This window comes from Sabethes cyaneus, chromosome 3, assembly GCF_943734655.1.
Source record: "Sabethes cyaneus chromosome 3, idSabCyanKW18_F2, whole genome shotgun sequence".
In the NCBI taxonomy this organism is placed as follows: domain Eukaryota; kingdom Metazoa; phylum Arthropoda; class Insecta; order Diptera; family Culicidae; genus Sabethes; species Sabethes cyaneus.
Genome location: NC_071355.1, coordinates 254,529,153 through 254,546,948, shown reverse-complemented (window position 1 = coordinate 254,546,948; position 17,796 = coordinate 254,529,153). Strand labels below are relative to the sequence as shown.

General features: G+C 38.4%; 1 protein-coding gene across 2 annotated transcripts in view; it reads right to left on the bottom strand.

Annotated features, from left to right (window-relative positions):
* Window positions 1-10,475: 10,475 nt before the first annotated feature.
* Window positions 10,476-17,796, bottom strand: part of LOC128744730 (muscle-specific protein 300 kDa) — an 89,314-nt gene continuing 81,993 nt past the window's right edge. For both annotated transcript variants that reach the window (XM_053841929.1, XM_053841930.1), the window contains 6 exons: window positions 17,217-17,777; window positions 14,227-17,159; window positions 13,434-14,066; window positions 13,236-13,374; window positions 11,222-11,277; window positions 10,476-11,069 (listed from right to left, as the gene is read on the bottom strand). In XM_053841929.1, coding sequence (XP_053697904.1) covers window positions 10,838-11,069; window positions 11,222-11,277; window positions 13,236-13,374; window positions 13,434-14,066; window positions 14,227-17,159; window positions 17,217-17,777 — 4,554 coding nt within the window. In that variant the 3' untranslated portion in view covers window positions 10,476-10,837. The remainder of the gene's footprint in view (window positions 11,070-11,221; window positions 11,278-13,235; window positions 13,375-13,433; window positions 14,067-14,226; window positions 17,160-17,216; window positions 17,778-17,796) is intronic.

Genomic DNA, 17,796 nt, shown 5'->3' with positions numbered 1-17,796 from the left:
CTAAAATTTGCACTAAAATGTATGCTAAAGTTTGAATTTCTGTTACCGGAATATCACCTAAAATTCGTACTAAAATGTATGCTAAACTTTCAATTATGTTGCACTATGAAAGCTCTCTAATGTTGCTTAGGTGGCTTTGTCCCAGTACCGATCGGTACGGCCAACATTAATTGCCTTTATGTTACCGGAATATCACCTAAAATTCGCACTAAAATGTATGCTAAAGTTTCAATTATGTTGCCCTATAAATGCTTTCTAAGTCCCCTTAGGTGAATCAATCCATCCCCGGACCGGTACACCCATCACGTGTAAGCATTTTACTAACAGAATATTTCTTAAAGTTGTAAATAAATTGTGTTAAATATTTGCCCTAGAAGGCATTCAAGTCACCGTTGGGTGGATTGGTTCCAGTACCGACCGGCACGGCGCTAGCAAACAACCCAATCGACGCCATTTTGATTCGTGAGAATCGTTCATTCGCTTGCTCGCTCAGCAACCGAAAACAAAAAAAAAAAAAAAATCATCGGTACGAGCGGTGTTGCCAAATTTGAAACTCCCAGCTGGTACCCGTTCAGCGGCAAACCGACCCGTTCAGCTGGTCGGAAAAGTAACAGGAGCGCATGACCAGCTAGGAGGTAGCACAAACAATTTTGTCCTGTCCACTAGTCTGGCAACCCGGCTTTCCATTTCGCGAGAATGAGAATGACAAACGCGCAGAACTGAGCGAGAGAGCCCGGGCGAGCATGCAGCAATGAATGAAATCGTTCGGGAAGGGGCGTTGACGCATCGCAAGCCGACTGGAATACGCTTCGGCTAGACGCGATGCTGCACGAACGCTCGTATACTGTTCGTTCGCTACTCGCCCCGGTTAGCTTTCGTGCTTTCGCCTGAGTAAAGCTTGAACCATATATGCCAACTGCGCCGCCCTGGTAGTGAAGCGGGAAAACTGCCAGAAAGCGCAGGAGCGATGTTACCGTTAGCCCGATGTAGCACGCAACTTGCAGTAACGCATGGTTGATAACGTTGCACCTAACACAGCGAGCGTTAGTTACCATTCTGCTAACAGATTATCGCCGGAAATTCCGTTCAAAATGTGTAGCAAATATTCCTACTAATTCTATTCTAATTATGATGGTCTAAATATGCGTTTAATTTGGTTACTGCATGTTATGTTTGGTTATTATATTTATTGGTAGATTGCTAACAGAATATCACCTGCGATTCCCGCCCAAATGTATGCTAAAGTTTCAATTATGTTGCACTATGAAAGCTCTCTAATGCTGCTTAGGTGGCTTTGTCCCAGTACCGATCGGTACGGCCAACATTAATTGCCTTTATGCTACCGGAATATCGCCTAAGATTCGCATTAAAATGTATGCTAAACTGTGAATTTCTGTTACCGGAATATCACCTAAAATTCGCACTAAAATGTATGCTAAAGTTTCAATTATGTTGCACTATGAAAGCTCTCTAATGTTGCTTAGGTGGCTTTGTCCCAGTACCGATCGGTACGGCCAACATTAATTGCCTTTATGTTACCGGAATATCCCCTAAAATTCGCACCAAAATGTATGCTAAAGTTTGAATTTCTGTTACCGGAATATCACCTAAAATTTGCACTAAAATGTATGCTAAAGTTTGAATTTCTGTTACCGGAATATCACCTAAAATTCGCACTAAAATGTATGCTAAACTTTCAATTATGTTGCACTATGAAAGCTCTCTAATGTTGCTTAGGTGGCTTTGTCCCAGTACCGATCGGTACGGCCAACATTAATTGCCTTTATGTTACCGGAATATCCCCTAAAATTCGCACCAAAATGTATGCTAAAGTTTGAATTTCTGTTACCGGAATATCACCTAAAATTTGCACTAAAATGTATGCTAAAGTTTGAATTTCTGTTACCGGAATATCACCTAAAATTCGCACTAAAATGTATGCTAAACTTTCAATTATGTTGCACTATGAAAGCTCTCTAATGTTGCTTAGGTGGCTTTGTCCCAGTACCGATCGGTACGGCCAACATTAATTGCCTTTATGTTACCGGAATATCCCCTAAAATTCGCACCAAAATGTATGCTAAAGTTTGAATTTCTGTTACCGGAATATCACCTAAAATTTGCACTAAAATGTATGCTAAAGTTTGAATTTCTGTTACCGGAATATCACCTAAAATTCGCACTAAAATGTATGCTAAACTTTCAATTATGTTGCACTATGAAAGCTCTCTAATGTTGCTTAGGTGGCTTTGTCCCAGTACCGATCGGTACGGCCAACATTAATTGCCTTTATGTTACCGGAATATCACCTAAAATTCGCACTAAAATGTATGCTAAAGTTTCAATTATGTTGCCCTATAAATGCTTTCTAAGTCCCCTTAGGTGAATCAATCCATCCCCGGACCGGTACACCCATCACGTGTAAGCATTTTACTAACAGAATATTTCTTAAAGTTGTAAATAAATTGTGTTAAATATTTGCCCTAGAAGGCATTCAAGTCACCGTTGGGTGGATTGGTTCCAGTACCGACCGGCACGGCGCTAGCAAACAACCCAATCGACGCCATTTTGATTCGTGAGAATCGTTCATTCGCTTGCTCGCTCAGCAACCGAAAACAAAAAAAAAAAAAAATCATCGGTACGAGCGGTGTTGCCAAATTTGAAACTCCCAGCTGGTACCCGTTCAGCGGCAAACCGACCCGTTCAGCTGGTCGGAAAAGTAACAGGAGCGCATGACCAGCTAGGAGGTAGCACAAACAATTTTGTCCTGTCCACTAGTCTGGCAACCCGGCTTTCCATTTCGCGAGAATGAGAATGACAAACGCGCAGAACTGAGCGAGAGAGCCCGGGCGAGCATGCAGCAATGAATGAAATCGTTCGGGAAGGGGCGTTGACGCATCGCAAGCCGACTGGAATACGCTTCGGCTAGACGCGATGCTGCACGAACGCTCGTATACTGTTCGTTCGCTACTCGCCCCGGTTAGCTTTCGTGCTTTCGCCTGAGTAAAGCTTGAACCATATATGCCAACTGCGCCGCCCTGGTAGTGAAGCGGGAAAACTGCCAGAAAGCGCAGGAGCGATGTTACCGTTAGCCCGATGTAGCACGCAACTTGCAGTAACGCATGGTTGATAACGTTGCACCTAACACAGCGAGCGTTAGTTACCATTCTGCTAACAGATTATCGCCGGAAATTCCGTTCAAAATGTGTAGCAAATATTCCTACTAATTCTATTCTAATTATGATGGTCTAAATATGCGTTTAATTTGGTTACTGCATGTTATGTTTGGTTATTATATTTATTGGTAGATTGCTAACAGAATATCACCTGCGATTCCCGCCCAAATGTATGCTAAAGTTTCAATTATGTTGCACTATGAAAGCTCTCTAATGCTGCTTAGGTGGCTTTGTCCCAGTACCGATCGGTACGGCCAACATTAATTGCCTTTATGCTACCGGAATATCGCCTAAGATTCGCATTAAAATGTATGCTAAACTGTGAATTTCTGTTACCGGAATATCACCTAAAATTCGCACTAAAATGTATGCTAAAGTTTCAATTATGTTGCACTATGAAAGCTCTCTAATGTTGCTTAGGTGGCTTTGTCCCAGTACCGATCGGTACGGCCAACATTAATTGCCTTTATGTTACCGGAATATCCCCTAAAATTCGCACCAAAATGTATGCTAAAGTTTGAATTTCTGTTACCGGAATATCACCTAAAATTTGCACTAAAATGTATGCTAAAGTTTGAATTTCTGTTACCGGAATATCACCTAAAATTCGCACTAAAATGTATGCTAAACTTTCAATTATGTTGCACTATGAAAGCTCTCTAATGTTGCTTAGGTGGCTTTGTCCCAGTACCGATCGGTACGGCCAACATTAATTGCCTTTATGTTACCGGAATATCACCTAAAATTCGCACTAAAATGTATGCTAAAGTTTCAATTATGTTGCCCTATAAATGCTTTCTAAGTCCCCTTAGGTGAATCAATCCATCCCCGGACCGGTACACCCATCACGTGTAAGCATTTTACTAACAGAATATTTCTTAAAGTTGTAAATAAATTGTGTTAAATATTTGCCCTAGAAGGCATTCAAGTCACCGTTGGGTGGATTGGTTCCAGTACCGACCGGCACGGCGCTAGCAAACAACCCAATCGACGCCATTTTGATTCGTGAGAATCGTTCATTCGCTTGCTCGCTCAGCAACCGAAAACAAAAAAAAAAAAAAAATCATCGGTACGAGCGGTGTTGCCAAATTTGAAACTCCCAGCTGGTACCCGTTCAGCGGCAAACCGACCCGTTCAGCTGGTCGGAAAAGTAACAGGAGCGCATGACCAGCTAGGAGGTAGCACAAACAATTTTGTCCTGTCCACTAGTCTGGCAACCCGGCTTTCCATTTCGCGAGAATGAGAATGACAAACGCGCAGAACTGAGCGAGAGAGCCCGGGCGAGCATGCAGCAATGAATGAAATCGTTCGGGAAGGGGCGTTGACGCATCGCAAGCCGACTGGAATACGCTTCGGCTAGACGCGATGCTGCACGAACGCTCGTATACTGTTCGTTCGCTACTCGCCCCGGTTAGCTTTCGTGCTTTCGCCTGAGTAAAGCTTGAACCATATATGCCAACTGCGCCGCCCTGGTAGTGAAGCGGGAAAACTGCCAGAAAGCGCAGGAGCGATGTTACCGTTAGCCCGATGTAGCACGCAACTTGCAGTAACGCATGGTTGATAACGTTGCACCTAACACAGCGAGCGTTAGTTACCATTCTGCTAACAGATTATCGCCGGAAATTCCGTTCAAAATGTGTAGCAAATATTCCTACTAATTCTATTCTAATTATGATGGTCTAAATATGCGTTTAATTTGGTTACTGCATGTTATGTTTGGTTATTATATTTATTGGTAGATTGCTAACAGAATATCACCTGCGATTCCCGCCCAAATGTATGCTAAAGTTTCAATTATGTTGCACTATGAAAGCTCTCTAATGCTGCTTAGGTGGCTTTGTCCCAGTACCGATCGGTACGGCCAACATTAATTGCCTTTATGCTACCGGAATATCGCCTAAGATTCGCATTAAAATGTATGCTAAACTGTGAATTTCTGTTACCGGAATATCACCTAAAATTCGCACTAAAATGTATGCTAAAGTTTCAATTATGTTGCACTATGAAAGCTCTCTAATGTTGCTTAGGTGGCTTTGTCCCAGTACCGATCGGTACGGCCAACATTAATTGCCTTTATGTTACCGGAATATCCCCTAAAATTCGCACCAAAATGTATGCTAAAGTTTGAATTTCTGTTACCGGAATATCACCTAAAATTTGCACTAAAATGTATGCTAAAGTTTGAATTTCTGTTACCGGAATATCACCTAAAATTCGCACTAAAATGTATGCTAAACTTTCAATTATGTTGCACTATGAAAGCTCTCTAATGTTGCTTAGGTGGCTTTGTCCCAGTACCGATCGGTACGGCCAACATTAATTGCCTTTATGTTACCGGAATATCCCCTAAAATTCGCACCAAAATGTATGCTAAAGTTTGAATTTCTGTTACCGGAATATCACCTAAAATTTGCACTAAAATGTATGCTAAAGTTTGAATTTCTGTTACCGGAATATCACCTAAAATTCGCACTAAAATGTATGCTAAACTTTCAATTATGTTGCACTATGAAAGCTCTCTAATGTTGCTTAGGTGGCTTTGTCCCAGTACCGATCGGTACGGCCAACATTAATTGCCTTTATGTTACCGGAATATCCCCTAAAATTCGCACCAAAATGTATGCTAAAGTTTGAATTTCTGTTACCGGAATATCACCTAAAATTTGCACTAAAATGTATGCTAAAGTTTGAATTTCTGTTACCGGAATATCACCTAAAATTCGCACTAAAATGTATGCTAAACTTTCAATTATGTTGCACTATGAAAGCTCTCTAATGTTGCTTAGGTGGCTTTGTCCCAGTACCGATCGGTACGGCCAACATTAATTGCCTTTATGTTACCGGAATATCACCTAAAATTCGCACTAAAATGTATGCTAAAGTTTCAATTATGTTGCCCTATAAATGCTTTCTAAGTCCCCTTAGGTGAATCAATCCATCCCCGGACCGGTACACCCATCACGTGTAAGCATTTTACTAACAGAATATTTCTTAAAGTTGTAAATAAATTGTGTTAAATATTTGCCCTAGAAGGCATTCAAGTCACCGTTGGGTGGATTGGTTCCAGTACCGACCGGCACGGCGCTAGCAAACAACCCAATCGACGCCATTTTGATTCGTGAGAATCGTTCATTCGCTTGCTTGCTCAGCAACCGAAAACAAAAAAAAAAAAAAAATCATCGGTACGAGCGGTGTTGCCAAATTTGAAACTCCCAGCTGGTACCCGTTCAGCGGCAAACCGACCCGTTCAGCTGGTCGGAAAAGTAACAGGAGCGCATGACCAGCTAGGAGGTAGCACAAACAATTTTGTCCTGTCCACTAGTCTGGCAACCCGGCTTTCCATTTCGCGAGAATGAGAATGACAAACGCGCAGAACTGAGCGAGAGAGCCCGGGCGAGCATGCAGCAATGAATGAAATCGTTCGGGAAGGGGCGTTGACGCATCGCAAGCCGACTGGAATACGCTTCGGCTAGACGCGATGCTGCACGAACGCTCGTATACTGTTCGTTCGCTACTCGCCCCGGTTAGCTTTCGTGCTTTCGCCTGAGTAAAGCTTGAACCATATATGCCAACTGCGCCGCCCTGGTAGTGAAGCGGGAAAACTGCCAGAAAGCGCAGGAGCGATGTTACCGTTAGCCCGATGTAGCACGCAACTTGCAGTAACGCATGGTTGATAACGTTGCACCTAACACAGCGAGCGTTAGTTACCATTCTGCTAACAGATTATCGCCGGAAATTCCGTTCAAAATGTGTAGCAAATATTCCTACTAATTCTATTCTAATTATGATGGTCTAAATATGCGTTTAATTTGGTTACTGCATGTTATGTTTGGTTATTATATTTATTGGTAGATTGCTAACAGAATATCACCTGCGATTCCCGCCCAAATGTATGCTAAAGTTTCAATTATGTTGCCCAATGAATGCTTTCTAAGTCCCCTTAGGTGAATCAATCCATCCCCGGACCGGAACGCGCATCACATGTAAGCATTTTATTAACAGAATATTGCTTAAAGTCATTAATAAATTGTGTTAAATCTAGAAGGCATTCAAGTCACCATTGAGTGGTGGTTCCAGTGCCGACCGGCGTGGCGCTAGCAAACACGCTAGCCATTTCGATTCGTGAGAGTCGTTCATTCGCTTGCTCGCTCAGCAAACGAAAAGGAAAAAGAAAAAAAGAAAAAAAGAAAAAAAATGCGTCGGCAGGAGCGCTGTTGCCAAATTTGAAACTCCTAGCTGTACCCGTTTATCGGCAAACCGGCCCGTTCAGCTGGTCGGAAAAGTAACAGGAGCGCATGACCAGCTAGGAGGTAGCACAAGCAATTTTGTCCTGTCCACTAGTCTGGCAACCCGGCTTTCCATTTCGGGAGAATGAGAATGATAAAGGCGTAGAACTGAGCAAGAGAGCCCGCGGGCGAGCATGAATGAACAGCTCGGGAAGGGGCGTTGACGCAACGCAAGCCGACTGGAATAATTAGTACATGCTCGATCGTGAGCGTGACGCTTTCGGCGAGACGCGAGGTTGCACGAACGCATTTGCCGTCCTGTTCACACAGTTCGCTCTCGTTCGAGTAAAAGCTTGAATCAGTTGTCAACTGTTTCTTCCAGGTGGTGAAAGTGAAATGGAAAAAGCGCGTGAAAAATGGGAAAAATGATAGTTATATTGATTTTTGGCTCCGTTTTCCGATAAGCTTCTGTTGTGGATTGCTCGGTTGCTGACAAGCAATGTTTACCGGCCTAATAAATGCAGTGTCTCGATCCTAAATTGGCTTGTGGCAGTATATTTTCCCACTCAAGGTTAAGGCTAGTTTATTCACTATATCCACAAACATTGCATGCAGAAAAACTCAATAGAAGTAAGGAACAGGTAATTCGGCTTTTGTGCTTTTGTTTATTTAAACTATTTTCCTTCTCCCAGGTGCAATATTGTAACAGTTTCAAAGGCCTTCCCAAAAGCCATGTTAAAAGATGTACAAAAATGCTTTTTTAATTTACAACTATACATTTTAGGTAAGTATATGACTATTCATCACTATTAAATATTCCGGGGACCGTTTTTACATCTTGAGTATACTCTGTTCCTCAAGTTGCAAGTAGCACAGTGTCTCATATACTGAAATTTGATAACGCAAGTAGTGATGTCCGAAATTTTCAATTATTCGATTACCGATTAATCGGCGAGCGTTGTCTGCACTCTCAGGTCTGCACTAATCGATTAATTCAACTATTCGTACTAGTGGTATTCGATTAGAAATATTCGAATACTTTTTTCAATAATTCGATTAATCAAACGATTATGAACGATTAGCGGCCATTATTCAGGGATTATTTGCATTCATATTATGTCTATTATTTCCTTTGAACTATTTGATTTATTCAACTACTCGTGCGGGCAGTATTCGATTAAAAATTATTCGAATATTTTTATAGTTATTCGATTAGTCGAATTAATCGAACGATTAACGGACATCACTAAACGCAAGTCCCTTTTTACGCGAGTTTTACACAACTTTCTGAATTTACAAGGTTTATTTTCGCGCAATTTTGACTTAAGCGTAACGTATCCTTCACGTAAAAAGTGACTAGTATACAACTTGGCTCCTCGCATACAATCTGCAGATTATATTTGGCACTAACAAGTTTCGTATCAGTGTACCTATCTTTTCGGCCGTCATATTCAAAAGTGACGCCAATTGATCAAAACTGGTTTTATAAATCCCTTTCTGTAATTCGTGTCGAGCAACTTGACTCGACTCAGTCACTGTTGGTTGTCGAGTACGTTGAAAATGGAAAGCATAGCGGCTCAATCTATACCTAGCAAAATGGGTTTCTGTCTGCCCGTATGTTCCTTATAGAATCGAAAACTACTGAACCGATCGGAGTGAAAATTTGCATGTAGGGGTTTTTGGTGCCATGGAAGGTTCTTATGATGGCTCACCCCACTAAAAGCCCCCACTCAAATCTATACCTATAAAATGGATTGCTCTCTGCCCGTATGTTCCTTATATGTAGAATCAAAAACTACTGAACCGATCAGGGTGAAAATTTGCATATAGGGGTTTTTGGGGCCATGGAAGGTTCTTATGATGGTTAGAGACCCCTCCCCCACCAAGAGGGGGGTCATAACTCGAGAGCTAATTAATCAAATGGAACCATATTCGGCATGCGGGTGTTTCTGGAGGCATGAATTTTTTCTATGATGAATTAGGACCCCTTACCTTTTTAGGAGAGGGGGCTCCCATACAAATTTCCTCATAACTCGAGAAATAATCAAGCAAATGGTACCAAGTTTGGTATGTGGGGGCTTTTGGAGGCATGAATTTATTTTGTGTTGGGTTGAGAGCCCCCACCCATGTGGTAGGGGATAAGGACTTTCATACAAATAAAACAAATTTTTGCGTAACTCAAAAACTAATCGAACTCTAGAAATTTTAGACTTCCATAAAACATTAGTACAAAATAAGACCACCAAAAACTGTAGTAACACTAGATGATTCAGGGCGAGACGGGCGCAGGCCGCGAGTGTTGCCGGCGAACCACCGTCGGAAGCGCCGGCCGCCCCTCGGAAATCACCACTGTGTAGGTTTCTTTGTTTTCCTAAGTATACTGACCTCTATTACTTTCCTTCATTTGAACGAATGAACGAACGAGCGACAGCGAGTAAGAAGAGGGTCACCCCTGCGAAATGGTTTTCCATGAAAAGGTACATTCCGCATATGGTTTTTCACGAAATGGTATTCGGCGAAATGTTATACAATCACGGCGAATATTGCTATCCGCTTTATTTTATTTGGCTAAGCAATAGGGGAGTTGTTTTTTACTTTACTGTGCGGAAAAATTGGAATTTTGTATATAAAACTATCCATGCTTTCATAGTTACCTAAGTGCTAAAATGAATCATCTAAGGTTGAACTCCTCAGAAACTTGCAAAACTCGAGATTGTGAAAAAGGTCATCCGAGATTCACGATTTATGTATAACACAGTATAATTTGAGGCAATATGAAGTTTGTCGGGTCAGCTAGTTATATATAGCAAACGAAGTCTCGTATTTTTCGTTTTTGTAATTGCTACAGATCGTTGTCAAATGTCACATGGTCCCGGAGTTATTCCGGTGTTCCTTGGGCGATCGCAATATGGCTTTTTAGATAACCTTGTCCAATTTTTGAAATTTGTTTGAAACATGTTGATATTTTTGTTAAATAAATTATCGATTGTGGTCATATCCGGTAGGACGATCCGGCTATGGACGTCATTGTATTGATATATTTAAAGATGTGTCGTTGTTTTTTCTTTTTATTATTATTTTTATCGTTACAATTTTTGGACATGCTACGTTTAGTTGTAGTCGTAATAATAGTAGTTAATAATAGTTAAAATTTTTTGAAACAATAGTAATAATATTTCTTATGCTTTAACGAAATGAACTGGAACATATAATTGTATTGCACATTGTAATGTAATTAAAGAACTGTAACAACCGCTACCGGTAACTATCTTAGTAAAATAACAAAATGCAATATAACGTAAACATTAATATTCAACATAAATTTTTACTTTTTTATAAACAACGGATTGTAAAACAGAGAAAATGGTTACAATGTTATATCTTACAACAGAGTTTTATCATTGGGGAAAATGTTATAGTTTCTTTCAATCACGTTCAAATTGGTGGTGGTCCATTGGGATAACGTAACATCGGTTCTAGACTTCTAGCAAAATTATTTGTCAGCGAACAGGAGTAATCTTCACCATGGGGCATGAGCGTGACTACGCCTAATACCAACAATAGCATGGCCTGTATTGGTAATGATGCACGGACAACACGTCCCAAAAACCGGTAGCTTCTCGTTAAAATTGTGGTGTTGATTTGATCCTCGGTTTCTTCGGGAGCACTGTTAAATGAATGAATGTATAGAAAAAAAATGTGTAAATACCCTTTAAAATGCATTACTTGCATTATAACTTGCGAAATTTATTATACTAAAAGTGCATTTCTATATCTAAATAACATTTAAATATAGTAAAATTAAGTCTATATAATTACTTTGCAAAGGACTCATGTGCTGCTAAGTTTGTGAACAATCCGCTAGGGTCTTCAATCTACATAAAAGAAAAAAATATTATTACAATTTATTAAAAAATCAAGCTGATAATTTCCCAAGCAATATGATTCGATGACAGTGTGCTGTGTTTTACATAAAATCTATTTACGATCAAAACTTTTGATTATTATTGGTCGTAAGCTCAGTAGTTGTCTCAGCTCACTGAGATGAGATACATTTGTGCTTGTGAATGCGAAAAATGTTAAAAATTCAGAGAGAATTAGAGTCAATAGGATCGTAACAACTGGCTGCGAAGTCGTATAAAAAAAGGAAGGTCAAGTTTCGATAACGGAATGTAGCACCTAGGCAAGAATTATTTAAAACAAGTGGGGCGATAGAAGTGTTTAACAAAACACAAGACAATTTGCAATTTAGCCCCTTTCCTTGTTATGAAGTAACAGGTTTATTTGCAAATCGTTTTGTAAACAGGCGATAGTAAAGAGCGAAATTGCATTGTTTTCAAAACACAGGCGCAGAAAAATGCGAAACTAAATAAAAAAACAAGGCTTCTGAATGCGAAAAATGTAAAAAATTGTATCGTGTTGCTTAAACTATTAATAAAAGTTGAATCGAAAGATATATAAATGAATTTTTGGGAATCGGCTACTGAAATTATTAACCCTACTGTTCTTTTCGATTTATCAATAGTTCTTGGTGATGGTTATTTTTATTAATGTCTGTTATATCCAAAATTGAACATTAGATAGGTCTTAAAAAAATTTCTTATCGCAATCTTAAGAGATATCTTTAAGCAATGTGAAATCCTGGTACAGTTTTTCACCAGACATTAATTTCTTGTTGATATCGCATTTGCCATATTATGACATATTACATCTAAACTGCATTAAGTTAACCTTTCAATCTAATTCCGGAGTGATTCACGATTTGGGCGCAACTAGCAAAATGTAAACAAATCGTTTTATCACACCATCAGCTTTAAAAATACTGATAATATCCATAGCAAGAATTATTTAAAACAAGTGGGGCGATAGAAGTGTTTAACAAAACACAAGACAATTTGCAATTTAGCCCCTTTCCTTGTTATGAAGTAACAGGTTTATTTGCAAATCGTTTTGTAAACAGGCGATAGTAAAGAGCGAAATTGCATTGTTTTCAAAACACAGGCGCAGAAAAATGCGAAACTAAATAAAAAAACAAGGCTGGGCGAATCTCATTGTCAAAATGCTTTGAGGCTCATTTCAAAGGGTTAAACTAGAAAACTTAGATTTTGAGCTTTAATGCACAGATTTAATGCAGTATTGCTGCAAAATTATAAGATTGCTTTATTCTACACCAATTCAAGTCTTTAAGCTCGATTTTTGTCACTTTTATTTAAATTACGACTTGAAAATGTACTTGCAAATTATCACAGTGATATTCCTCATTGCTTACATTTTGCTAGTTGCAATCGCGAATCGCTCCGGAAATGTTCTGAATAAGCGAAAACTCAGAGAACGATTTCAAAACATAAACAATCTAAGCAAGAGTTTTTTCCTTTTCTTTGCTAGAATTGAAAAGAAAATTAACACTTTTCTCGTGCTACCCTACAATTTGAGTTTAGATGGTGAAGGGTTCTTACTATCTTTCCGCTGACTTTTGCTGATTGCTCTCTCAACCGTGGCTTTAACATATATCTATTCGATTGTATTATTAGCCTCACACTCCGAAGCCAACTACTAAGCATATCAAATTTTAGATTAATTTTGGTAGTTTCGAACATTTTTGTAATCTTTATCATGGTTTAGGTTTAGATGAAATAAAGGATCACGAACAATCTTACAATGCGTAAAAACTGCATTTTAGCAGTCGTTCATAGCAAATGATAACAAATTATAAATAAAACTTGGGATTAAGATTTTGAATGGTTCTCAACCAATTTAACGTTAGTGTATATTTATGATAAATTATTAAGCTAATGTGCTCATGAGTAAATTTTAATTTGATCTTAATACTTGCCTCTTGTGTACTTAAAGCTGATGTTGCGCTTATGCTCACATCATCAGCTAAGTCATACCCGAGAGCAGTTGCTATTTTTGTTGTGTACATTTCTACCAATCTTCGAATAGAGTGAAATCGCAGTCGTAAATCAGTTAATCTGTGGAAGAAATTGATCAGCATAGAAATAATATTTCCAGCTATCTAGCGTTTACTCACTTTGCGTATATTTCATCAAAGTTTTGTGATTTATCCGATTCTAAATATTTTGTTAATTGAGATGTCGTTTCTTGCAAGCTCACAATTCGCGGCTCACATCGAACTAAGTCATGCCTTAGCTCTTTGAATATTTTATATTTTCTTTCCATTTGAATTTTATCGGACGTCAGGTCGATCGGTTCTGATATTTTAATTTTATTTTCGGTTTCCTCCAACCAGATACAAAGCTCAGTTATTGTTCGATGAAACTCACGGTTTTCCATTAGCGCGCGATGCAATTGTGATTGCCAATGAGAAGCTTGATTGCATACTTTCTCCCATCGCTTATTATTCGTGTTCAATCGTTCTTTCAATTGTAAAGCCTTCTCAGTATCTAAAGTATGTGTAGCTAAATGTTCTCCAACAATGTTTAGTGACTTTATGATAGCTTTGTGGCTATCTAGGTCTAATAATAGCTCCCGATGATCTTGAATAGTGTCTTCAAGTGTGTCAATATCTGTTGGTGGATTTGCATTTTGAGCTTTCTGTGTAGCTTCTGCCATGATCAACCACTGTTCTAAACGCCATAAGTCATTATCGATCTGCTGCCAGTTGCGGTTGGTACAGAGAGGGCAAGTAAGGTAGTCATCGTTGCTGAAAAGGTAAGTAGTATTAATATTGCATTAAAAATGCAGATCTAGCGGAAGTAATGAAAACTTTTATCATAAATGAAAATCGGTTACTGCAGTAAAACGTACTGTACTATTCAATATGCGTCAAAACTATACTAACCACTGAGAGATCTCATATTTACCTTAATTCTTCCAGTTTTCGCTGCTTTTCTCGCCATTCTAATAGGTACTGTGAAAATTTGTCACATTCAATTTGAACTAGTTTGCTTATTTCACCATTCTCGCCATTTTGATCTTCTGACAATAACATCAAGTTAAGATGTTTTATAAGTTCGATGGATGATTCACAGGCGGATAATACTTTGGTAACTTTTTGAGTTGAGGTCAAGATATTACTAACGTTAACTTCGGAAATTGAGTGAATGAAATTATTGAGATGACTTCGTGCTTCATTGAGAGCTGTTTCAAGTTGATACTGGTAAGCATCTTTAGCTGTGATAGTTTTACAAGTTAGTATCGTATCAGGCAGTGTATTTACTTGCACTGCTGTGTCTTTTTCTAGTGCCTTTGTTAGTGTACCTCGGGTTTGTTGATTCTTATGTTTTTCTGATGCTTCAATAGTATCAGCCAGTGTAGAATCTAAGCTTTGCTTTATATTGTTTGCTAATTGATGATATTCTTGCATTTTATGTTGTATTTCAGCCGCCATCATACTGTTTGAAGATAATTGATTTATTAAAGCACTCCCAATCGCATCTTGAGCATCAAAAAGATTTACAACAAATCGAAGCTCGTTGTGCAAATTTCGTAGCCGCTTCAGTCTGAATTCCGGAGTGTCTTCAGATGCTAAATGTACAATATTAGTTACTTGCACATCGATTTGTGTTAAAGCCATGATGATATTCTCATACTCATTGATAAAACACGTGTACTTATTTTTCAAGTCATCTAATTGCATTTTGATTTGCTCTGATCTAGGAGTAAGCGTATTCCATAGTGAAAGCATATGCTTGGTTTCATAAGTAACTACTTTTAGACTATCTCCGTCAATACTGCCGTGCTTATGTATTGATACGAATAATCTTTTTAGAACTTGTAATATGGGTTCTTGTGCAGCTATATCCGAAGTTTTTATTTCAAACTCTTCCACAGCATCATATAAATCTTCGGCGTTCGTTTGTGTTAATTTTTCGGCCTTTTCAGCTAAGTAATTGTTGGTTTTTTCTATCCAAACTTTATGAGACTCTACAATTTTGTCAATTTCAATTAACATGTTCCAAATTGACAACATATCTTGCTTTCTACTGCTGGATTCTAAGCAAATATTTTTCCATCTAAGCTCCAAGTCGTTTATATCCTGATGAATTTGCTTTCGGTCAATATGAACATTCCACGATTCAACATCTGTGAAGAGCATTTCGCAAAGATTAAGAACTTCGCCCACATTACTGCTATTACACTCGATAGCCCGTTGCAATGTTTCATAGTCATCAAGAAGTTTGTCCACTTGTGCTTTATCTGTGCTTTCAAACCGTATCGGTTTTCTCAACTCCTGCTCAATTGAGGTCATCCATACTTTGATTTCTGCAACTCGTTGTTGCAAAGTCAGACTCGTGCTGTCAACTTCCATTATTTTTTGCGATCGATCGCGACAGAGCCTTATTAACGTGCTCCACACGTTATTTAAATAGTCGAGTTTTGTCAAAATTTCGGAACGTTCTTCTCCTTCCTGCAGATTATTGGTCAAGTCTTTACCAATCGTATTTAGCCAATTTACTTCATATTCCTTCAGTGACAATTCCTTTAGTAGCATTTCTTCAACTGTTTTAATGAAGACAGCGTCATCCTCACAGTTTTTGTACTTATTGGTATCATTTACACGATGTTCGAATTCAGACATCCATGTTGTTAAAAGCGTATATTGACGTGTAAAGCTTTTTTGATTTTCTAATCTTTCTTGCATTTGTTTTTGAGCTGTTGATAAAGTATGATCCATTTTTTCAAACAATTGCAATAGTTCCCATGCATGTTTATGTATAAGTTTAGAATCAAAAATGCTGATGCAGGGCAGCAATTCTTCTTTCGCAATGTTAATATTTATGAGCTCATTCCTAATTGTTTCAAGTCGCAATCGTTCGTTCTTTAGCATATTCAAATGGTGTTGTGATGTCTCTAGACGATTGTTTATAAACCCATCTAGACATTCATTAAGCTCGTTCAAACTATTCCGAACTCTGTTACACTGTGAATTAAATGAATTATAAAGTTCGGCGACTCCAACCAGAAATTTATTCCAAGTTTCAACATTGTCTTTTAACTTTCCTATTTGGTTTGAGCTTATACCGTGCTCGGTTTTAATTTGAACAACCAAATGCTCGTCTTTTGTAAATAAAATCAATTCGGTCATTTCTTTGTGTAGATTGTGTAAATTTGCGTCCACCTGTGGAAAGCGATTTTTCAGTTTTATAACCTTAGCGATCAGTTGTGGTAGTTCCCTTAGATTAATGTATTCCAGTTGAAGCGTGAATTTTTCTCGCTCAATATCATCAATGGATTGATTTAAACTAGATTTATTTAGTTTAAAATTTTGCCAGTGGAACAATCTGTTGTCAATTTCACACATCTTTACATTTAATTCGTCAATGCAATTATTGTTTTGCTGAACAGCCGAATCGGATATTCTTGCAAACTCGGCGTCATTTGCCGATCTTTTCATTAAATTTGTTTTCAAATTCGTTAGAAGAAATTCAACTAACGAACATTGATCACGTAGTTGTTGTAACTCTGTAGCATGACTTGGAATGTGTTGATCTAGGAATGTTTGTACATATCTTAAATAATCCTGCCAAAATAGTAATACATTTTCATTATTGTTATGTTGCACAAATTGTTCTAATATGTTTTGATATTGTTGGAATGTATCCTGCAAGAGTGATCGCGACAATGCATGCAAATTTTTAAATTTGTCCTTTAGATTATTTTCCGGCTCTTGGACTAGGTATTTATTTGCGATATCTTTTAAACGAGACTCTGTGCAACTTAAATTTATCATATACGCTCTAAGGTTGATGATTTGGTCGCTTAAACTGGTATCCAATTTCGGAAGTTGTATGTCCTAAAAAATCAAACCTCTAGTTAACGAATATATTTTGAAATTTGAGCATATACATACGTGATGATAATGTTCGATTAGTTTATCGGTATCATTTAGCGTACGCTTGTCCTCTTCTAGCTGAGTATTGTACGTGTCTATTACATTGATTTGCGTGGACAGGTTTTCCTCTATTCCTTCTAATTTTTGTCCAAATTCCTCTATTTCGGATAATAAAACACTACCAATGTTAAACCCGACGTGCCCATTGATATCGCTAATGAGATGTTTGAGTTTCTCTAAATCGTTTTTTTTGTCGGCTATTGCAGATTGGTAAAATTCCAGTTTAGGCAAATCTTTGATATTTTTCAGAGTATCAAAATCAGTAAACTCGATACTAATCCAGCTTTTTACTGCTTCAGTAACGTCATGGTAATGCTGCCACAATTTTACTGCATTTTCATACCTTTGACACAAGTCCCGTAAGCTTTCGCGAGTATTTTCCCACACTACTGTAATTTTTTGAACTGTATCTTGGATTTCTTGTGATACATTTGTGTGGGATGTTTCTATTAACGGTTGTGCGATAGATTTTAAATCATCGATAGAAGTTTTCTTACTCTCAATTTCATTTAAAAGCGCCTGAAACGAGAATTAAAAA